Source organism: Myotis lucifugus, unplaced genomic scaffold (genome assembly GCF_000147115.1).
Source record: "Myotis lucifugus unplaced genomic scaffold, Myoluc2.0 scaffold_141, whole genome shotgun sequence".
NCBI classification, from domain to species: domain Eukaryota; kingdom Metazoa; phylum Chordata; class Mammalia; order Chiroptera; family Vespertilionidae; genus Myotis; species Myotis lucifugus.
The window spans coordinates 2,562,969-2,586,963 of NW_005871189.1; the positions used below are offsets into that span (position 1 = coordinate 2,562,969).

At 38.9% G+C, this 23,995-nt stretch overlaps 2 protein-coding genes across 2 annotated transcripts; both read left to right on the forward strand.

The window, feature by feature from the left end:
- The first annotated feature begins 3,282 nt into the window (after window positions 1–3,282).
- On the forward strand, window positions 3,283–4,385 carry LOC102433378 (olfactory receptor-like protein OLF3). The gene has a single exon (XM_006094754.1). It carries the CDS (start codon window positions 3,343–3,345, stop codon window positions 4,294–4,296), a length of 954 nt encoding a protein of 317 aa, XP_006094816.1. The 5' UTR covers window positions 3,283–3,342; the 3' UTR covers window positions 4,297–4,385.
- Window positions 4,386–17,744: 13,359 nt separating this feature from the next.
- Window positions 17,745–18,825, forward strand: LOC102433683 (olfactory receptor-like protein OLF3). The gene has a single exon (XM_006094755.3). The coding sequence runs from the start codon at window positions 17,783–17,785 to the stop codon at window positions 18,734–18,736; it is 954 nt and encodes a 317-aa protein (XP_006094817.1). The 5' UTR covers window positions 17,745–17,782; the 3' UTR covers window positions 18,737–18,825.
- The last annotated feature ends 5,170 nt before the right edge of the window (window positions 18,826–23,995 follow it).

A 23,995-nucleotide genomic window follows, 5' to 3' on the forward strand; every position in this document is an offset into this window, starting at 1 on the left:
CTGCTCTAGGTGCACCCCTTTGTGGGCTGTGAGCACAGTTTTGTTGTAGTTGAGACTTGATTGCTATTGGTATCACTGGGAGGAACTGATCAAGCAATTGCCTGTGAGGACCAGCTGTGACTACAGTGAGAGAGCTGCTATGCAGGAGACACCCCTGTGGAGCAGTACTTGCATCAGTGGGGCTTTAGTACTCACTGAGTCTGCCCCTTGAGTGGGTAGCTTATGGATGTGTAGAGTTGTAATCTGGTATGGTCTGACACTGACCACTGGGTACACTGGCTCTTGGGTCTCCAGAGAGGTGCAAAGTCAGCCACTGCTTGGGGCCACCCAGCAGGAGCTATAGAGAAATCTGTAGATTCCTTCTCTTTGTATCAGTTTGGCAGTGCCCAGATGAGGCCCAGCTATGAAACAAGGCAGGTTGGCTGGTGCTGGTGCCGGGTCTTGGGCCTTTTATTGATAGGTTTGGGGCTCTCTGATCCAGCTGCCATTTGTTTGAGAGATTTACCCTGAGCAAGGAAAGGCCATTCATATGCAAAATCCACTGCACACAGCTTGGGAGGGGTTGTAAATTGGATGAGATGGGGGTCTTAGGGAATCACCAGGGTGGAACAAACAGAAATGGCTGCCAGTCAGCCCTGTGACTGGGGAGGTCTCCTCATAGGAACAATGCTTTCTTCTTTACTTTTCTAGTTGTAGGACTTCCATTCAACCAGCTTTCCAGCAGTTCTGGATGATGGTAGTCATGTATTTTAGTTGTAATTTTGATGTGGTTGTGGGAGGTGGTTAATACAGGTGTTTACCTACACCACCATCTTAAAAAATCTTCTCATCTTTCTTGATGGACAGTTGCTCATAGTTCTTTGAGGCCTTATCAATAGTGTTAGAGTAGAAGTATGTGGAAGGTGTTAAGAAGCCATATTGTTACTTGGGGCTATTAATACCCTTTCCTCTCAGGCATACGGCAGAGATGTAGGGATCTAGGCATGGGAGGGGCTCCTGTGTGGGAGATTAACTAGTCAGTTTAAGTAAATTGTGTTAGACTAGTTGGGACATGTCCCATTTCCATGACCCCAAAATACCAGGTATTTACAAGTTTTGCCAAAAGTCACCAACCTAGAATTTACCATTAGCAATTTATTTAACTTGACTTAAAGAAATAAGTATTATTTCTGAAATGACTTGCTTTGGGTCCAAGGAAGCAGAAGAGATTGAATGCAAAACAGAAACTGTTAGGTTCTGAAGCTCACAATTGCATTAAGATGCGACACTGTCACTCCCTGGTAGTGAGACAAAGGCTATAGTGAAGAGATGTTCAGGGTGTGTAAGAGGAACACAGTGAGTCATCAGCTGGCATATTCTCCAGAAAACTTGCATGTGTAGTAAATGATGTAGTGATGACAATCTGTTTTGTATCATTTCTTCTTTGAATGGGTCAGGTCTTCGAGCACAGGGAGGTATAATATTCACCATAAAACAGTAGCATCTAGCAAAGATGGCCCTTTATAGATGTTTGCTAAATTAATAGGAAAGTTAACAGTAATATTGAAAGTAAGTTATAATTGAAAAATAAATCTATAACTTTTTAAATTTTGAAAAAGAAATGTCTGCTTTCTGCTGCAGATCTACTATATATGCAACAACAACTAAAAGATTTTAAAAATTAAATATTTTCTTGATGTTCTAGAATTAAATTCAAATCTCTTCTTTGAGTAAAGTAGATGTTGTGTCATTCTTCCCATGATTGAAGAAAAGCTATGTAAGGGGTGGAGGTAAGGGTCATGATAGAGCAGGACAGGAGGGGCTATTGAATGGGGAGATCAGACTTGGGGGAGGAAATTTGAAAACAGGTTTCTAAAAATGTATGTGTCTGACCCATGAAAGAAGAGATGGGCATTTCTTGAACTACTTTATTTTGGTCCTTTATTAGATAAGAGTGTTGAAGTGCAGACAACCTTCACCTTTCGGCTCAGAGATCTCAGCCTGGCTCTTGGATTTTGAAATGAAACAAATAGCTCTGTTTCTGGTCTGCGTTCCTCTTACCAACATTATCTCCTTTTCTTCATTATTTTGTACAATGCAAGAAAAGGAAAGTTAGTGATAGGTAGGCATAGAGAAAAAATAAACATAAATCAGTCCTATAAAATTAAAAGATGTAAACAGTTTCTGTTTAATGTTCAAAATTGATATTATATATAGTTCTATTGGAAAAGCACTTCCAGGACAAAATAAACCACAAGTGCAACTCTGTTCCAGTGTACATTTCCATGAATTCATGCCTCCTTCTCTGGTGTGGACAATAAAGACAAGGCCTTAAAGATGTGCTTCCCTTCCTCTCTTGTAAATAGAAAGTCAGCTAGTCATACTCTCATTTTCTCTGTTTTGAGCCCATTTCAAGGGGTAGATAGATTCCTAACAGCAGCAAGTTGGGAAGAGACAAATAAAAAGAACAAAATATAATTACAATCCCCTACCACACCATATGCCACTGAGTCTGAACAGAACAAAGGTCATCATAAAAAAGACAATGGTCACTAGGTCCTCAAAGTGACCCAACTATTCCTAAGCTCTCAGTTCTTTTAAGAATTGTGTACAATATTATTTAGATCTGAATTTCTGGAGGGAATGCATGGGAAAATCACTTTTGCTACCTTATGTACCCCAAGGCAGAAGTCATGATACTAATGGTATTACCACCAACACAGGTCACAAAGTACTTTCTCCAACATTACCTACATTGGAGCTTAAATATACTTGTAAGTTGTAAAATGTCCTGTGTTATATATAAAAGTTTGTCCCTAAACCAGAATCACATCACTGTTAAATAAAATCATATTTCAAACCTAGGCTTTCTGACTTCAGATCTTTTCCTAAGCCCAGCCTCTTTCCAATAGTTCCTTTTGTAACAGCTTTACCTACGGCATCACAGTGGATCTAGTTGACATATTTAAGGTAGCTTTTATAACTTTCCACCTGGGGTTTTCTTCATTGTTTATCATTTTACATATCATTGTCACCTACCAACCTCTCCTTACCCTGAGGTAAGTTGGTGAAGATGTAGAGCTCCAAAAGTTGCACTGCATTATCTCCAGGCTTTAGCTGGGTCTCCCTGCAGCCACATCATGTCCTTATCAAGGCATTGGCCTGTCTCTGAAGCAGAAAAGATAAAATGAATATTGGGACAAAGCCTGTAGTGATGGCCAATTAAGAATCTGAAGCATCTAGCTAAGGCTGGCCACTTGTATAAAGTTTGTGTTGCTAAAAAGTTATTTTTATGGGTCTTAGATTCAACAGCTTGTTTTTTTTCTGACTCTCTCTGCAGATTAATAATCCTCACACTTTTTAATGGGAACAGAAAACCAGACGTGGGTGAGAGAGTTTATTCTTCTGGGCCTGTCCAGTGACTGGGACATTCAGGTCTCTCTCTTTGTCCTGTTCTCCATCACATACATGGTGACAGTGCTGGGGAACTTCCTCATTGTTCTTCTGATCAGACTGGACAGCCGACTCCACACGCCCATGTATTTCTTTCTCACCAACCTCTCCCTTGTTGATGTCTCCTATGCCACAACCATAGTCCCTCAGTTGTTGGTTCATTTTCTCGTAGAACATAAAGTAATCCCACTCGTGAGCTGTGCAGCCCAGTTATTTTTTTCCCTGGGATTGGGCGGGATTGAATTTGTTCTACTGGCAGTGATGGCTTATGACCGCTATGTGGCTGTGTGTGACCCCCTGCGATACCTGGTCATCATGCATGGAGGGCTCTGTACTAGGTTGGCCATCACATCCTGGGTCAGTGGCTCTGTTAACTCTCTCATGCAGACTGCGATCACCTTTCAGCTGCCCATGTGCTCCAACAAGTTTATTGACCACATATCCTGTGAACTCCTAGCTGTGGTCAGACTGGCCTGTGTGGACACCTCCTCCAATGAGATCGCAATCATGGTTTCTAGCATTGTCCTGCTGATGTCACCATTCTGCCTGGTTCTCTTGTCCTATGTCAAGATCATCTCCACCATCCTAAAGATCAGGTCCACAGAGGGAAGAAAGAAAGCCTTCCACACCTGTGCCTCTCACCTCACAGTAGTTATCCTGTGCTATGGCATGGCTATTTTCATATACATCCAGCCCAGCTCTGGCCCCTCTGGCCTTCAGGAGAAGTTGATCTCTCTCTTCTATGCCATTTTGACACCCATGCTGAACCCCATGATTTATAGTCTAAGGAATAAGGAGGTGAAGGGGGCCTGGCAGAAACTATTAGTGCAATTAAATGGATTAACATCAAAACTTGGAACTTGATGAATCATGAGCATCACTTAGAAAAAGAAACTTTGCCTGTGTGTTTTCCACTTAACTCAGATATGACAGGCATCAACTTCATTGTCCTGGCAACCAGGAAAGGGATGATGTAATGTGTACTGCTAATGTGAGGTAGGATACTGAGTGTTTAGGTTAAATGTAAAAGTCTTCTAATGTCATAGCAGCATGTTCAGGGAGTTAAGGACAGATATAATAGAACTTCATAATCTCCTTTTCTATGATCTGAGAGTAATTGAAATAAAAAATTACCTTGACTGTTTTGATTGTCACATTGTTTCTAGTCATGGACCTATTCATGGATCTCAGTTTCGATCACTGGTTCTTATTCATCCACATTTTGAGGGAGGTTATCATGTTTCCATTGGGAACACATCATTTTCACATTTTATTTTTAAAAAGGTGTGGTATATGTAACTGCATCCAGTAATTGGTGTGAGTCACTGTTCTGAGAAGAGTGTTGCTATCAAGGCTGATTAGATGCTTTTGTGCTGTATCTACTTCATGTGGACATAATGTATTTGAGTGCTGGAGGTAACTCAGTGGAGAAGCATCAACTGAAGGTATTATTTTACACTGATAGGAATCAAAGTAAAGGGGCTATTACGGGTCAAGGGAAAGTTATGTTTCAGGCAGTGCTTGAGTATATAAGCACTTTGAGAGGAATTTTACTGCATTATAAGTGGTATTATTTAAATCTTAAAGCTGTCCATTGGCTGAAAAGTTTATTACCTCTTGTTCTGATATTTTAGGAAATAACAAGCACATAAAATATGAAATCATGTATAAACTATAAAATACATAGTTATCTAAGAAAGAAAAATTCCTTAGTCAAAGGCAATAAAAGGTAAGACAACTTTAACATGGTTTTGGGAATCAGGATAGTTCAGTTGTCTGTGCACACATCACCCTCTCATCTCCATATTTAACCTTCTCCCATCCCTTTTCTGCACACAGCACTAAGCTGGAATAGTCTGAGAATGGACCACACCTTTGAGAAAAAGCCTGATTTAGATAAGGTAAAAGAGGGAGAAGAAATATCTGAACATGGGATTAGGAAGGAGAAAAAGGAGAAAGTGACAGCAGCTCATCTTTGCCCTCCTGCCTTCCCTTGAAGAAGTCTCAAAGCCCTATCTTCCAGTGGTCTCTTCTTTCAGTTCTTTCATTTGAGAACACATTAACACAGTCTTTCAGCATTCCAGTAGAGTTGAAGGCTCATTTAATCTGGCGCTCATTTGGTATTTTAATTTTACCTTAAAATAATCCAAGCCTAAGGGTTGCAATATAGGCAAGCATCCCAAAGAAGTTAATGCTAGTGATTTCTTTGGCCACATTTCCCTTGGTGTAAATTTGGTAAATGTTATAGGAGAGACTCCTATATGTCTGTAAGAATGAATGTTTCTTGAGATACAATAGTCAATATCATACAGTTCTCACAGTGATAAGACTGAACAGTGGGATGAAAAACAATGAAGCAGTTAAAATGCAGTGTTGTTTCACAAAGGGAGAAAACTTTCAGTGGTGACCGCAGAAGTGTTCCTGAATGAAAGGAACAGGTGGAGACCAGGAAAGTGAGAGCAAGTTACCTAGATAACAAGCAACCTGAGTAAAGGCTGACCTGTGAAAGGTGCTGAGCTGGGAGAGAGTGTGCTGAGTTCAATAATGTCCTGAAGCTGCTCTTGCAATGCAGAGAAGATGAAGAAAGCAGTGGGGATGAGGCAGGCAGCTAAAGAATGGCCAGATCACAAATCGCACCTAATGCAAAATACCTCTTACCTTTAATCGCAGCAGGAAGTCAGCAAACATTTCTAAGCTGGAGTATGGCATGACCAGATTCACATTTTTGAATTATCATCCTGGCAGATGAGCCAGAGGAAGAAAAATTAGAGGCAATCAGACCAGCTAGGAGGCTGGTCAATGGTTACTCATAAGACACTAGAAGAATTTGAACTAAAGAAGTGTCAAGGGGGAAACAGAAATCATGTGATTTAAAAGAGATTTCAGAGGAATACTTCATCTTCTCCCAGAATGGAATTCTGTGGACTCCATATCACCTTTAAAATGTCATGATTCTGTCTGAATGTTCTGTAACTTGTGAAATATACCATGAAACTCTCCACCATGAACACATGCTATTTAAATGTAGGGGAAAGGGATGAAAGAAGAAAATTGGTAAAAAATACAAATACACACATGATACTTCAAGAAAGAGAATATGTGTATCCTCATTTATCCTACTGGTTAAAATGTTTGTCACTTTTCTCCATTACTCATTTCATAATCCCTTTGCCTTCACCCAGCTTCCATTCCACTGCTTATTTTCCCTTCTTCCATCATCAAGGTCAGCAGCACAGGCAGTCTCTCTCTGAATCTGATCCTCCACTACCAATTTCACATCTCTTTCTGACGATACTGGTCTTTTCACACTGCTCTAATAAGGAAGCTTGTGATTACATCAGGACTGCTAAGATTATCCAGGATAGTCTCCCTTAAAAAAAAACACCCATTATTCAAATACTTCTGCAAGTTCCTTTTAACGTATAAAGCAGCATAGTCACAGTTTCTGGGACCTAGGCATAGACATCTTTTGGGGGTCATTACTTAACCTACCACACAACCTATTCAAATTGGCCACTTAGTTTTTCCACATGACCCTTAGTAATCTTCAACAGCTTCCTACCTTCCTAGTGTGAGACAATATTGTAGTCCCATATTTTACATTTCTTGCCTTGTAAGGGGAATTATATTTTCAAGAAGCTCTAAGAACTTCCATTAACATTTCTTATAATTTAAGTCTGCTGTAAATGTATTCAGTCAGTTTTTGTTTGTGTAAAAATGTCTTTATTTCTCCTTCATTCTCATAGCTACTTTCATATTCTCATATGGAATTCTTAGTGGATAATTTCTCCTCAAGGCTTTAAAGATGTTACTCCATTGTCTCCTGGTTTGCGTAGTTTCTGAGAAGTCTGTTATGCTTGAGATCTTTGTTCTTCTGTATGTGGTGTATCTTTTTATCGCAGGCTGCCTTCAAGACTTTTATGTTATTTTTGCCTTTTAGACAATTAGAATATGATGTGTCTAGTTGTTTTTGTATGTTATCTTATTTGGCTGAATTTATTTGATTTGTGCTTTAATGTCTTTGAATATCTTTTCAGCCGTTATCTCTTCAAATATTTCTTGAACTCCTTTTGTCTCTATTTTCTTTCTGTGTTTTTTCTTTTAATTTCATGTATGTTAGATGGTTTAATATTGTCTGACAGCTATGGGAGGCTTTTTTTTCTCTTTTTATCATTAGTTTTTTCCCTCTGTGTGCTTTAGTTTTGCTAATTTTTACTGACTTATTTTAACCTCACTGATAGTTTTCTGGATCTGTTGAGTGTACTCATAAGTGATCTTTATTTCTGTTACTGTGCTCCTTATATTGAGCATGTCCATAGAATCTCTCCATAAGCTTTTGAATTCTCCATTGAAGTTGCTCAGTTTTGATATGTCCATCTTTTCCACTAGATCCTTTAACTTACTTATGAGAGTTATTTTAAACCCCTGTGTGATAGTTCCTATACCCAAGTATATCTGGTTCTATTAATTTCTTTGTTTAGTGACATTGTAATTTTTCTTGCCTTTTCCTCTGGCATTTAATTTGGATTGAAACCAGTATATTTTGTGTATAGGATAAAAGGCTCTGATTAATAGTATTATGAATTGAAATTGTCACATCTGTTTGTCTTATAGTCTTGTTTGCTGGGAGAGAATGTGGGAATCAATCAGTCATGTTTTGAGCTGGGTTTGAGTTTTGTTGTTGCTGTGGTTATCATCAGGGTACCAACAAATTCCATAGCATTACTTGTGACTGGGGTGGAAGTTCAGTGGTTGGAGGATTTTCCCAGTGTTGCTGTTCCACCCTTACTTTTAAGCTCTCCCTGTGGGACTGCATGTCAGAGACTGCATGTCTTCCTACAAGCTGCCTATTCCCTATGGCTAGCTGCTGTTCCTTGTTCTTTAATTCCTTCTGGCCTTGTGATAAAGAATGGCCTCGTGTCTGTAACAAATAATTATTAAGAGAACTAATTCAATTTCTAGTTATACACCTCTGAGATGCCTTCCTGGGCAGAAGAAAGAGCATTTCCTGTTTGGGAAACAATAGGAATTGCAGGATGGGGGTTTCACATTGGGGAGAAGCAGGGAAAAAGATTGCGGTTGACGTTTAAACTCTTCACTCTGCGTTAGTTGAGGTTTGGCTTTAAGATCATTGGAGACTTTAGATCAAACCTTTGTGAAGTGGGTAATGGTACAATGAAGTAGTGTAACAAAAGCATTCAACGGTGGTCTCTGCTGTCCGCTTTTGTCTCAGTCTCAGGCAGATCCTTTCTGCCTGTGTCTCAGGATTGGGACTTGCATTGTGATCTTGGTCTTCCACAGTGTGAGGAGATGGGTCATGGTCTGAGCACAGAGTGTTTCCCACCCAATCCCAGGGCTAGAATATTTTTTTAAATTCTCTTCCCCTAGCAATGAGTCCTCATCTATCTCTGAGGGAACAGGGTTTGCTGTCCTTCCCCAGGGGCTTCAGGCTTTTGTTCCTTAAGGGAGACAGTCTTGGTGATGGGAGCATGCTTCCTGCTTACACAGAGGCTGTGGCTGCTCTCACTAGACCTTTGCCATGAAGGAGGCTTTGTCTGGTTTTCCACACTCCCTCAAGCATTCTTGTGAAGGCTGTTCTAAGCCTGTGAAGAAAACTTGAAAATAGATGTGAACTTGTTTCTTTTCTTTGGCTCTTAGCCATTGTATACACATAGCACTCCCAAAATGAGCCTTCAACAGTTTTTTGAAACAATTTTTATGGGCTTGTATGATAGCATCATTTTTCTCCCATATTCTGGCTCAGGTAAGGCAGTGCTCACACCGATGTCTCTATGGATATACTTACCTTTATTAAGATTTCCTTCCAGCTGGTTTTCCTGCAACCTCAGCTCTTTGATGATTTCAAGTTATGATTTTATAGATTATCTGATGTGTTCTTGTTTATGATGGAAGTAATTTTTTTCCAACTTTATAACTTAAATGAAGCCTAGAAGAAGACAAATTACTTTTTTAATGTCTGTTAACAGACAAATAAAATGGGGTCCATTGTATTTTAACTAATCTTTAACTAAATACTATAGCATCTGAAAATAATGCTTTTAGGTCAAGGTATTTTGTGTCAAAACACTTTTCTGGACATTGCCTACCCAAATTATATGCATACTGCCTATAAAAGATTAATTTGTTATACTTAACGGATTTTTTTCAAACTATGCATTGATTGTATATATTTGTGTGTCTGTCACAAATGATTCTTAAAAGAACTAATTCAATTTCTAGGTAGACACCTATGAGATGTCAGTCTGGGTAGGATGACGCCCATCATGTTTTAAAAGTCACTTAGGAACAAAGTGCTAAAATAATAGAAGTCAGCAGTATTAATAATGGGAAGGAAAGATCCATGTGACAGCTGTTTCAGAGTAAGAGTTGATATAACTTGTTGAATGATAGAGGTTGAATGAAAAGGAAGATTTCCCAAGATTTTGAGCAGGAGTGGCTGAGAGTGCTGTGGAGTTCTTGTTAAATGTGATTAAGATTCATGGCATGTTGCAAAAGATGACACACAAACAGACTTTCAGGGAGGAAAAGCTTTTGGGAACAGAGCTCACCTTCAAGCCACATTGTGTTTCAGGTTGGATTTTTTAGGCTGATCTAATGTTTTGTCTATTCATGAACTCTAAATTGGCATGAATAGTATAGCAAAATGATTAAAATTCTGAAATACTATATAATTCTAGAAGAGGAAGAATTCTTCTAGAGTGTGCATATCTCCTGAATCTTCAATTCAATATGTCTCTCTTCCTAATGTGGTGGAAAGGAGTGAAATAATTTATGAAGTAGGCAGTCAATAGAAGTAGAAAATATTGTCTTAAATATATAATACACTCCCCAGCATGAGATAATAAAATGTGGCACTGAATGTTAAAAAATGTACCAACATGTCAGTCCAGGATACTTCCTTCTTGGCAAAGTTTAATCGAATATTTTTGAGTGTTGGTCCATGGAGTAGCAAAGGAAACTAAAAGAAATGTTAAAATGATTAACAAATGTAAACAGAAGGATCTGAAGTCATTTCCAGAGAACCACAAGTAATGATCCTGTCTGTCTGTGTACACCAACATATGAAAAGTGACTTAAACATAAGATGGAAAACCATAAAAATACTAGAGGAATCCACAGGCAGCAAAACCTCAGACATATGCCAAAGCAATTTCTTCATCGATAACGCTCCTAGGGCAATGGAAAATAAAGAGAAAATAAACAAATGGGACTACATCAAAATAAAAAGCTTTTGTACAGCAAAAGAAACCATCAACAAAACAACAAGAAAGCCCACTGCATGGGAGAACATATTTGCCAATGTTATCAACAATAAGGGTTTAATCTCCAACATTTACAGGGAACTCATACAACTTAAAAAAAGGAAGATAAACAACCCAATAAAAAATGGGCAACAGATCTAAATAGATACTTTTCGAAAGAAGACAGAAGGAAGGCCAAGAGACATATGAAAACATGCTCAAAGTCACTAATCATCTGAGAGATGCAAATCAAAATGACAATGTGGTATCTTCTCACACTTGTCAGAATGGCTATCATCAACAAATCAACAAACAGCAAGTGCTGGCGATGCGGAGAAAAAGGAACCCTCGTGCACTGCTGCTGGGAACGCAGACTGGTGCAGCCACTGTGGAGAACATTATGGAGTTTTCTCAAAAAACTAAAAATGGAACTCCCATTTGACCCAGTGATCGCACTTCTATGAATATATTCCAAGAAACTAGAAACACCAATCAGAAAGGATATATACAGTTGGTTAATTTTCTATGGTTTGGGTCAGGTTACTCTTTTTTTTTCCCCCTTGATGAGCAGTTGCTCATAATTCTTCAAGTCCTTACCAATAGTGTTAGTGCAGGAGTATGGGGAGGCTGTGATAAAAGGCTAAAAGGATGCTTTAGGTTGAGAAGCCATATGGTTACTTGGGGCTTATTAATACCCTCTCATCTCTAGCATAATGCAGAGCTACAGGGAGCTACTCAGGGAAGGGGCTCCTGTCTGGGAGATTAACTGGTCAGAGTTTAAGTAAATTGTAATAGACTAGTTGGGAAAAGCTGATTTTCGTTATTCCAAAATGCCAGTGGTTTACGAAATATATTACCAAAAATCACTACCTGGACTAATGTCACCCCAATAAAATTTTTTTAAAAATCACTACTTTCTTTATCATTAGAAATATATTTAACTTGACTTAAGATCTTGACTTTCCTGATATTCTTTTTAAAATGGGGAGAGAAAGGGGCAATTCTAGAGCTAGGGCCACTTCTCTTAGAAGCAAGCTTTGGTTTAGAGAGTTAAGAGATGGCATGAGACTCTTTGGCTCATAGATGAAGGGATAAAAGACACTCAGAAAAAGGAAGGCAGGAACATGCCAAATTTTATCCCTGTCTTCTTACCCAGGTAAAGACTATTTCTAACATCAGCTTGCATGGTTGTCTGAATTTTTCATTTTTCATCTTCTTGTCCAGGTGACATATATTTTCAGCTGAAGATGTTATCAGATAGTAGGAAATTAAAACAATAGGAAAAATAGTTGTGGTTGAATTAATGAAGGTATAATAGATTGAAAAATAACATTTAACTTGTTACAGTTTACACCAATTTTTCTAATACAAAATAATAATAACAGTTTTCACAGAACTGATGAACAAAACTGCTTTATTTAAAAAATGATCAGAATGATTGATTAAAATTCAACTTGTAAGTAGGTGTAAAAATTGAGTGTTTTATTTTTGCAAAATATGATAGTCTATTTCTGTTTTATTTTTTTGTCATAGACATAAAACATTTTAGTGCTGATATTTGCTATAACTAGTAATTACTAGATACCAGGAAAAGGCAAGTGGAGGTACTTTTAATTAATGTCTAACAAAAGTAATATATTAAACAAAAAAAGTTGATCTTTGCAATCCATACCTAACTTTTCCTGATATACTAGTTCATAACGAGATTAGGTACTTTACATTTTAAAACTTCCATTTATAATTATTTCCTTTTTAATAATTTCACAAAAAGGACAATTTTCACATAAAAGTAATAGGTTTCAGGCATTAGTGATAGTGCTTAAAGGAGATAATTTTGTCATGAACTATTTCAATGGTACCTATCTTATTATATCACATATTGTGTTTTATTAGTTATGGTCACAGTAATTACCTCCACCACAATTCATAAACCATAAGCATGAGGAATTTCTTTTTTCATGGTGTTCATGTCTCAGATGAACCACAGGGTTATATAATTGTTCAATACAATGTTCTGAGCAAACAGCATGGATTGTTTATTTTTGAGTAGACAAAGAAAATTCAAAACATATATAGAGAGTTGTGGCTTGAGGTTTGCTGAGTATTAGCATGATTATGGCCCAAAGAATGTAAAGTAGAATTTGTTGTTTAATTAATTATTAATTATTTACAAAATAAATTGCATTATTTAAGGTATACAGCATGACTTTTTATATATATGTATATTTAGTGAAATGATTACTACAGCCAAGGTAATTAACATATTGTTCTCTCACATAGTTACCTTTTTTTGCGATAAGCACCTAAAATAAACTCTCTAGCACATTTCCAGTATTAAATACAGTATTATTAAAGACTAGAGGCCCAGTGCTCAAAATTCGTACACTGGTAGGGTCCCTAGTGGCTTCCAGCTGCTGCCGGGGCCTCTCTCCCTTCCCCTGGCCAGCTCTGCCCCCTGGTTGAACTTCCGGACAAATCCCAGTGGAGGGGACAGTTTGCATACTATGCTTTTATTATATAGGATAGTCATCATGCTGTTACCTCTCTAAACTTATCCATCCTTAATAACCACAAATTTGTCTCTTTGACCAGCATCTTCCCATTTCCTCCACCTCCCTGCCCTTAGTAACCACTTTTCTACTCTGATTCTCTGTAGTTGCTATTTTAGATTCCACATATAAGTGAGATCATGCAGTGTGCTTTTTCTTTTCTTTCTGTGTCTGGCTTATTTCACTTAGCATGCTATCCTCCAGCTTCATCCATTTTGTTGCAAATGGCAGGATTGCCTTCTCTTTTAAATCTCAAAAAGATTCCATTGTATGTTTATACAACTCAGTCTCTTTATCTAGTCATCCTCTGACAGAAACTTATTTGTCTCCATGTCTTGACTGTTGTGAATAGTGCTGCAATGAGCATGGGAGGGCAGATATCTCTCTAAGCTACTGGTTTCATTTCTTTTAGGTGTGTATCAGAAGTGGGATTGTTAGATCAAATGGTAGTTTTATTTATTTATTTATTTATTTATTTATTTATTTATTTATTTAAAATATATTTTATTGATTTTTTACAGAGAGGAGGGAGAAGGATAGAGAGTTAGAAACATCGATGAGAGAGAAACATCGATCAGCTGCCTCCTGCACACCCCCTACTGGGGATGTGCCCGCAACCAAGGTACATGCCCTTGGCCGGAATTGAACCTGGGATCCTTCAGTCTGCAGGCCGACGCTCTATCCACTGAGCCAAACTGGTTAGGGCTATTTTATTTTATTTTTTAAAATATATTTCTTTATTGGTTTCAGAGAGGAAGGGAGAAGGAGAGAGAGATAGAAACATCAATGATGAGAGAGAACCATTGATTGGCTGCCTCCTGCACGCCCCCCACTGGGGACTGAGCCCACAACCCAGGCATGTGCCCTTGGCCGGAATCGAACCTGGGACCCTTCGCTCCGCAGGCTGACGCTTTATACACTGAGCCAAGCCGGCTAGGGCTGATTTTTTATATTTTTGAAGAAACTCCATCCTGTTTTCCATAGTGGCTATAGCAATTTACATTCCTACCAACAGTGTACTAGGGTTCTCTTTTATCTTTTGTTAGAGGCCCGGTGCATGAATTCATGCACAGGGGGGATCCTGAGGGGGCTGGGAGGGGGGGGGGCCTGGACGCGATCGGTCCTCCAGGCAGGCAGTGGGACACCCTTGCTGGCCCGGGATCTGGATCCATCCTGCTGACATTTGCACTGGTTGTCAGGAGCCACCTGGCGGCTGCTTTTATATCCTTTCTTCCTTGTGGAGCATCTAGGGAGGGGAAGCAGCCGTGGTGCCCAAGGCCTACTTCCAGGAGGCCGGTGGCACTGTCGGGATCGTGCTGGTGGCGCTGGTCTGTCGGTGCCTGGCCCATTCTCTGGAGATTGGACCTGCAGGACTACTGAGGGAGTGGCTGCCGCTGGGCCAGTGGGCTGCTGGGATGGGTCTGTCAGCTGAGCCGTGCTCCCGCTGTGGGAGCACACTGACCACCAGGGGGCAGCTTCTGCATTGAGCATCTGCCCCCTGGTGGTCAGTGCTCATCATAGTGACCAGTTGTTCCAGTGATTTGGTCACTTAGACTTTTATATATGTAGATTTTTTTGGATAATAGCCATCCTTACAGGTGTGAGGTGATATCTCATTGTGGTTTTGGTTTGCATTTCCCGGATGATTAGTGTTGTTGAGATATCTTTTCATATGCCTATTGGCCATTTGTATGTATTCTTTGGGAAAATGTCTATTCAGGAACTTTATCAATTTTTAATTGGTTATTGTCTTTCCTATAGAGTTGTATACATCTTTATATATTTTGTATATTTGCTGCTGAAGTAAGTACATATGTATCTTGAATATTAACCCTTTGTGAGATATATGGTTGCAAATATTTTCTCTCAATTCCTAGGCTGCCTTTTCATTTTGTTATTTCCTTTGATGTGCGGAAGCTTTTTAGTTGGGTATAGTTCCACTTACTTATTTTGCTTCTGGTGTCAATAAAAAAAGAGAATCACTGCCAAGGCTAATATCAAGGCGGTTGCTGGATGTGTGGCCCTATCCCATAGATTCTCAGTGAGAAACTGAGAGTTGTGGGTTTCCTCCCAATTGTAAGGCATGGTGCCAGTGGTGGGGTTTATGGCAAAAATGTGCCTCAGCTTCTTCTACCTGTTCTGATGTGGGTATTTTCTCAACAGTTAAAGTTTAGAAGTCTCTCTACTAGTTTCTGGATTTCTCTCAGAGGAGTTGATCTCTGTGTAGGAGGGAAAGCCATTTTATCGACATCTTTTCTCAGGTTTGATTGTCTATTAAAGGAGCATTAGGTACCTGGCAAAAAGATGAAGTAGCCAGAGTTGTAACAAATATTGAGCAGAGAACATAAACTTAAATTGGAGGAAGAGCTAACTCTTAACTGTGGTGGTTGTTCAACACTGGTTTCAAGGCAAGCAGATGTTTTCTCAGACTGATCATGATTGAAGAAAAGCAAAGGGAGGGGTAGTGATGGAATTATCATGATACAGCAGGAAAGGGGGGGACTGTTGATAAATCAGTTTTTGAGGAAGATATTAGAAAAGAAGTTTTTTAAAAATGTATGTGTCTAATCATGAATAGGAAAGGCATTTCTGGAATGACTTTCTTTGTTTTGTCTTTTAAGAGGTATGAGAGTTAAACATAAAGTCTTACCTTTTCTACTCAGAGACCCTAAACTGACCCCTATATGGGTTCTGGAATGAGAAAAGCAGCTCTATACTTCCCTCAACCATTTCTGCTGTCTTTATTTCCCCCTTTCCCTTATTTTGTACTTTGCAAGAACAGGAAAGTTAGTGAATAGGCAGACATGAAGAAATAAAATTGAGTTGGTGCTTCTCAAATGTATTTTAAAATTTAAACTATTTCTGTTTAATGTTCAAATTATTATTATAACACATTAGAGCTACTGAAAAGCATTTCTTGAGCAAAATAAAACAAAAGGGAAACTTCATTTTAATGTACATTTCAATTACTTCATACCCTCTTCTCTGCCTTAGACAATGAAGAAGAGTCTTTATTTATTATTATTTTTTTAAATATTTTTTATTGATTTTTTACAGAGAGGAAGGGAGAGGAATAGAGAGCTAGAAACATCGATGAGAGAGAAACATCGACCAGCTGCCTCCTGCACACCCCCTACTGGGGATGTGCCCGCAACCAAGGTACATGCCCTTGACTGGAATCGAACCCGGGACCCTTCAGTCTGCAGGCCGATGCTCTATCCACTGAGCCAAACCGGTTAGGGCATGAAGAAGAGTCTTTAAACATTTGCTTTTTCTTACTCTCTTGTACCAAGTCTTCTTTGCTTTCTTTTGAGCCCATTTACAAAGGGTAAATATTAGTAGGATTACTCAAAAAGATAAACAGGACAAGGTACAATTACAATCTCCTTTCCCATTTCATCCCACAAAAGGATGAAGAGATCAAAGCTATCAAAAACACCAAAAGAACCAAAACCCTTAAAGCAGCTGTCCATTCCTAAGCCCACAGATTCATTAAAGATGGTCTCCCAATTCATTTATGTCTGAGTTTGTGGAAAATATCTGTGAGAAAAATCACATTTGCTACCTTATCTACTCCAAGGCAGAGATCATGTTAATGCTAATACTCATCCTACTGTGTACTACTATCAGTAACAATTCACAAGAACTTTCCTCATGGTACATTGAGCTTAAATGTACTTGTGAGCTGTAAAATAATATCCTGTTTCATATATAAAGGTCTCTCATTAAACCAATATCACATATCTGCTAAATAAAAACAGGTTTCAAAGCTAGGATCCTTGATTCCAGATCTTTTCACAAGGACTTGCCGCTTTTCAGTCTTTCCTTTTATAATAATACATTTATCCATTATATTATGACAGGTCTAGTTAATATATTTAAGGTACGTTTCAAAAAATCTTTCCTCCCTAGCCTGTTTGGCTCACTGGATAGAGTGTCAGCCTGTGGAGCAAAGGGTCCCAGGTTTGATTCTGGTCAAGATTGCTTACCTTGGTTGCAGGCTCCTTCCCTGCCAGGGCTCTGGTCGGGGCATGTGCAGGAGGCAATCAATCAGTGTATTTCTCTCCCATCGATGTTTCTCTCTGTCTTTCGCTCTCTCATTTACTCTCTCTAAAAATGAATGGAAAAATATCCTTGAGTGATGAATAAAAACAAAACAAAAAACTTTCTAATCAGGAATTTTGTAATTGTTTATTAATGTCACCTTTCAAGCTCTTCTTGCCCTAGAATCTGAGTTAAGTTGGTGAAGATATAGATCTCTGAAAGTTGCACTGCATTATCTCCAGGCTTTAGCTGGGTCTCCCTGCAGCCACATCATGTCCTTATCAAGGCATTGGCCTGTCTCTGATGTGGAAAAGATACAATGCATATTGGAACATAGCCTGTTGGATGGCCAATAAAGAATCTGAAGCATCTAGCTAAGGCTGGCCACTTGTATAAAGTTTGTATTGCTAAAAAGTTTTTCTTAAGGTTCTTTGATTTAACAGCTTGTTTTTTTTTCTGACTCTCTCTGCAGATTAATAATCCTCACACTTTTTAATGGGAACAGAAAACCAGACGTGGGTGAGAGAGTTTATTCTTCTGGGCCTGTCCAGTGACTGGGACATTCAGGTCTCTCTCTTTGTCCTTTTCTCCATCACATACATGGTGACAGTGCTGGGGAACTTCCTCATTGTTCTTCTGATCAGACTGGACAGCCGACTCCACACACCCATGTATTTCTTTCTCACCAACCTCTCCCTTGTTGATGTCTCTTATGCCACAACCATAGTCCCTCAGTTGTTGGTTCATTTTCTTGCAGAACATAAAGTAATCCCACTCGTGAGCTGTGCAGCCCAGTTATTTTTTTCCCTGGGATTGGGCGGGATTGAGTTTGTTCTACTGGCAGTGATGGCTTATGACCGCTATGTGGCTGTGTGTGACCCCCTGCGATACGTGGTCATCATGCATGGAGGGCTCTGTACTAGGTTGGCCATCACATCCTGGGTCAGTGGCTCTGTCAACTCTCTTGTGCATACTGCCATCACCTTTCAGCTGCCCATGTGCTCCAACAAGTTTATTGATCACATATCCTGTGAAATCCTAGCTGTGGTCAGACTGGCCTGTGTGGACACCTCCTTCAATGAGATCGCAACCATGGTTTCTAGCATTGTCCTGCTGATGTCACCATTCTGCCTGGTTCTCTTGTCCTATGTCAAGATCATCTCCACCATCCTAAAGATCAGGTCCACAGAGGGAAGAAAGAAAGCCTTCCACACCTGTGCCTCTCACCTCACAGTAGTTATCCTGTGCTATGGCATGGCTATTTTCATATACATCCAGCCCAGCTCTGGCCCCTCTGGCCTTCAGGAGAAGTTGATCTCTCTCTTCTATGCCATTTTGACACCCATGCTGAACCCCATGATTTACAGTCTAAGGAATAAGGAGGTGAAGGGGGCCTGGCAGAAACTATTAGGGCAATTATCAGAATTGATGTCAAAACTTGGAACTTGATGAATCATGAGCATCACTTAGAAAAAGAAACTTTGCCTGTGTGTTCTCCCACTTAACTCAGATATGACAGGCATCAACTGCATTGCCCTGGCAACCAGGAAGGGGATGACATAATGTGTACTGGTGATGTAGGTTAGGAGTCTGAGTGTTTAGGTTGTGGTGTGAGATGTGGTGCTTTTTTATGTCACAGAAGCATATTCAGTGGAGTTAAGCACTGCTGTAATCTAGCTCACCTTACTCAGTCTTCACTCAGATGGCTTGAGAGAAATTGGAGAAAACACCATTTACTGATTTGATTTGTCACATTGTTTGTAGTCATGGACCTAGTTATGAATCTTAATTTGTACAAAGTTATCATGTTTCTATTGGGAGCACAATGATTTTCACATATGAAGACTCACTTAAGATAAGTGTGATGAATGAAGCTGAATGAGTCATTATTCTTAGGAGAGTGTTGCTATGAAAGTTTATTAAAATGTTTTTATGCAGAACTTACTATAAGTGAACATACACACTCTGTCTGACTAATGGAAATAATTTAGTGGAGAAACAAATAATTTACTCTAATAAAGATATAACCAGGGTCATTTGTGCACAATGACATTATTGGCTAGGGAAAATCTGAAATTTTTTATTTTATGATCATTTTGTGGGCATCCACTTTGTTGAAGACACTGCTGTAGGCATTGTGGGAGTACCGAAGTTGTGTTTAGATATGACCACTACTTCAGGAAATTGACAGTCTTCTAGGACAGGGGTTGGGAAACTGTTTCTGTAAAGGGCCAGATAGTAAATATTTTAGGCTTTGTGGGCTAAACAGTTTATGTCACAGCTACTCTACTCTGCCATTGAAGCACTAAAACAGCCAGAGGCAATGTATAAAAGAATGAATACCAAATAAATCTTAATTTGTGGATACTGAAATTTGAATTTTATATAATTTTCACATAATCAAATATTATTATTTTTATTTTTCAAACATTTAAAAAATAAAAAAATTCTTTTCTTGTGGGCAATACAAAAACAGGTGGTGAGCAAAACTTGACTTATGAGGTATAGTTTACTGTACAATTATAGGGCAAATAGGACAAAATCCAAAATTATAACACAAGGTATGCACAGAAGAACTCTGGAAATTCAAAAGAACAAGGGGTTTTCCCCCCTCCCCACTCTCTCCCCACTGAAGGTTGTATTGGTGAAGGCTTCTATAAGAAAATAAAATGATTCTCACTTCAGTTTGCATTTCAGAAAGCATCTCAATTTATCATAGTCATTTATGTTCAGTCGCCCAAGATCTAAGGACTCCATACTAATGGGTAAATCATGCATTGAGTATCTTGAACTATAGGTATCAGCATTACTTTTATTATTGTTAATTTGGGCACCATTACTTTACATTGAATAGTTGAAATTTTTAAACTATTTTGATATCTATTATTTCATTTCTATTGTTTTATCAATTCACTGTAAGGACTGCCATAACAAAGTACCATAGACTGGATGGCTTAAACAGAACTTTATTTTCTCACAATTCTGGAAACTAGAAGTCTGAGATCAAGGTGTCAGCAGAGTTGCTTTCTTCTGAGACTTCTCTCCTTGCCTTTAGATGGTATCCTCTCCCTGTGTCTTCATGTGGTCTTCCCTCTGCATGACTGTCTTAATTTCCTCTTATAAGAACACCAGTCATATTGGATTAGGGCCAACTCTAATGACTTCATTTTAACTCAATTACCTCTGAAGGCCATTGGGGTTAAGGACACGAGTCAGCCCATAACAGTCACATATTCAATAAAGATTTTTTCTGTGACTGTTATAGCCCTTTTCTCTATCCTTTATCCAGTAAGGACAGAATTGACATTAATATTCTCACTCAAAATATGAGGAAATCAATGAATTTGGAAAGGCTACAAAGGATTTAACTTTGCTTGATATTTTATTTTCTTTAAAATTACTGAAGGTTATTCTAAGACAAGTAAAGGTCTTTAAAATAAATTTTTATTGCAGAAAACTTTACAGAGATGCAATTTTGCTTTTACTAAGTACTAAGTGCTATCTAAGTACTATAATTAGAGGTCAAGTGAAAGTCAAATTTGTGGTTATCTAAGAGCATTAAAACTCCTATGAAGACACATAAGAGAAAGGAGACAGTGAGATTTTGAACAATCTCTTGCATTTTCCTGATTTTTCATCCTATATAATAAAAGCCTAATATGCTAAGTGTCCAGTCGTCTGGTCTGCTGTTCAACCAATCAAAGTGTAATATGCTAATGATATGCTAAGGCCACTCAACTGCTCACTCTGACGTGCACTGACCACTAGAGGTCAGACAGTTGACCGGTTGACCAGTTGCTATGACGTGCACTAACCACCAGGGAGCAGATGCTCCGATCAGTAGGTTAGCTTGCTGCTGGGGTCCAGCCAATCGGGACTGAGTGAGATGGGCTGGACATGCCCTGGAGCCCTCCCATGGCTCCTCACCAGCTGGCCAACCTCCTGCATCCCTCCCTGGCCTTGATCATGCACCGGTGGGGTCCCTTGGCCTGGACTGTGCCCTCTCGCAATCTGGGCTGAGGGACCTCCCCCTCCCCCCGCCCCAAGTGCACCTAGGGATTGGGCCTGCCCTCTGCCACCTGGGAGTGGGCCTAAGCCAGCATGTCGTTATCTCCCGAGGGGTCCCAGACTGTGAGAGGGCACAAGTGGTGCTGAGGGACACCCCCCCCCCACCAGTGCACAAATTTTTGTGCACCGGGCCTCTAATTTTATAATAATAGATAAATAGACCAGTGAGTCAGAAATAAGAATTTCAAAACAAACCTACAAATATAAATTGAAATTTGCTCGATGGCAACACAGAAGAATAGTGAGGAAAGCATGGTCTCTCAATAAAGTTGGATAGTCACATAGAAAAAAAGTGAATGTGGGTTCCTTTCTCATATTATGCACAACAATAAATTCCAGATATATTGTTGATCTAAATGTGAAAAAGAAAACATTAAAGCTCCTGGAAGATAACATGAATAATAACTTCATGATATAGGGTAGGCAAAGATTTTTCAAGACACAAAAGAGCAATATATGGGAAAAATTGATAAATAGAACTACATTAAAATTAAAAACATCTCTTCATCAGAGACACCATTAAGAAAATGAAAAGTTAAGCCAATTTTTTTGTGTGATACATATAAATGACAAATGACCCATACTCAAAATATTAAAATAATTAAAATTAATCAGAAAAAGAGAGATAACCAAATAGAAGAATGGGCAAAAGATTGAATATCTCAGAATATTGAATATCCAAATGAGCAATAAATATTTTAAAATATGCAAAACCTCATTAATCATCAGAGAAATATAAAATATAGTAACAATGGGATACCATTATATATATATATATATATATATATATATATATATATATACCCATCAGAATAGCTAAAATCAAAAGGATTTACAATCCAAAGCAAATAAATCTTCATACATAGTTGGTGCAAGTATAATGGTACAACTTTAAAATGGTACAACTTTAAAAAAACACCTGACAATATTAGCTAAAACTGGAAATGCATATAATCTGTGATGGGTCAGTGCTACTACATATATGGGACAAAAGTTGAGAGAGGTTGTGTGTGTGTGTGTGTGTGTGTGTGTGTGTGTGTGTGTGTGTGAATGTTCATAGCAAGTATTGTTTGCAATAGCTACAAGCTAGAAACAACCTGAATATATTGTAGAATGGATATATAATTTGAGATGATTAAAGTGGGTAGTAAATTTCTGTATTTGCAGAATATGAGGACAGACATTTAGATACAAAATAATTAGACAAGGCCCAGTTAAAAGGAGCTTCCTAACAGTGAGCCAAAATTGGAAAAAGCTCATGTATGACTTCAGAATTACAGTGCAGAAAGTATTGTTCTCCTATGAGATCTATGAATAATTGGGGGTTTGGGGTCAAATAATGCCAATCATGAGAACATGGACAGAAAGTCATGGGCAAGTTATAACTTCCTCCAAGTGAAAGTTCAACAAAGACCTAAGAGAATGTCTCCAGGGAAACTGGGGCTTTGTTTCTGGGTCAGGAAAAACTAACTTCTCTTACTAGTGAAAGCAGGTGAAAGTTTAAGGTGAGGGAATCACCAGCTAGAGAAGAAGTAACAGGTCTAACAAGCACAGCATAATTGGCCTGCAGAGATTTTATCCCTGAGGGAAAAGAAAGTTACTTCTTCCAAAATCCCACATCCTGCTCAGCTCCACCCTTCCTGGGGCATTGCTGGCCTGTCCTGAAGGTAAGAGAGTCATGCTCAGAGAGTGGGTTCTTGGGACAGGAGTCAGGAAACCAGGCTTTCCTTAACATACAGCTCCTTCCTAGTCTCATGTGATAATTGAATTGAATTGGGTTACCGGAGAGATATGTCCCATTTTGAGGAGCCAAACTGAGGAGAAAGTTCTTTTGGAAAGTTCTTTCTCCTCTGCGAAATGAAGCACCTGGCATAGGTTTTGACAGCATTCATAGGAATCACTGGGCTTAGCTACTACAGGTCACATCCCCTGCACTGCACTGCGCCCCTTAGCACCTGCCCACTGGAAATCTGGACCCAGAGGACAGGTTTGTGCTGACCAGCTCATTCTGAAATGATAATGGTCAAGCAGTATAGATATGCATAAGGAAGTCGGGATGGAGTGGGGAGAACAGCTTTGCCAATGAACATTCTGGGGAAATCTCAAGGTTTCCAGATGGATTTTTTTCTTTAAAGATCACTTATGATGAACTAGCTTGAATCACAATTCTAGGGTAAAAAGGGGGTACAGGAATGCCATCATTGCCAGTTAAAACACCTCCATTTTACTTTTGAAAATCTGTTTTAATCTCCATTTAATATCAAATTTTCAAAAAATGTTTTAAACATTTTATTTTATTTCTTAACTTAGCCATTCGTTTTACTATTGGTGTTACAGCCTTATTTTTTAACCTCCCAACTTTCCTGCCTCTAATGAATTAGGACAGACTTGAAATTATATTTCCTTTACCCAGAAGAAGAAACTAGGTAATGAGAGTTGAACTGGGAAATTAAAGTTCATTGGCAAAGGAGTTCACTCACTCCTAGGGAGAGGCACTTTACAAAGCATGAAGATGATGCAGAAACAATGATAGACTAACTAGGGGTATTTCTACTTTTGACCAATACCTTTGTGGGCTTTTTAAGGAACATTGCTGACCAAAGATCAGGGATTACATTCTCTTTGTCAAACCCTTAACTA

Excerpts from the sequence above, each read along its gene's own strand:
- LOC102433378 (XM_006094754.1), top strand. The coding sequence starts at position 3,343 with ATGGGAACAGAAAACCAGACGTGGGTGAGAGAGTTTATTCTTCTGGGC.
- LOC102433683 (XM_006094755.3), top strand. The coding sequence starts at position 17,783 with ATGGGAACAGAAAACCAGACGTGGGTGAGAGAGTTTATTCTTCTGGGC.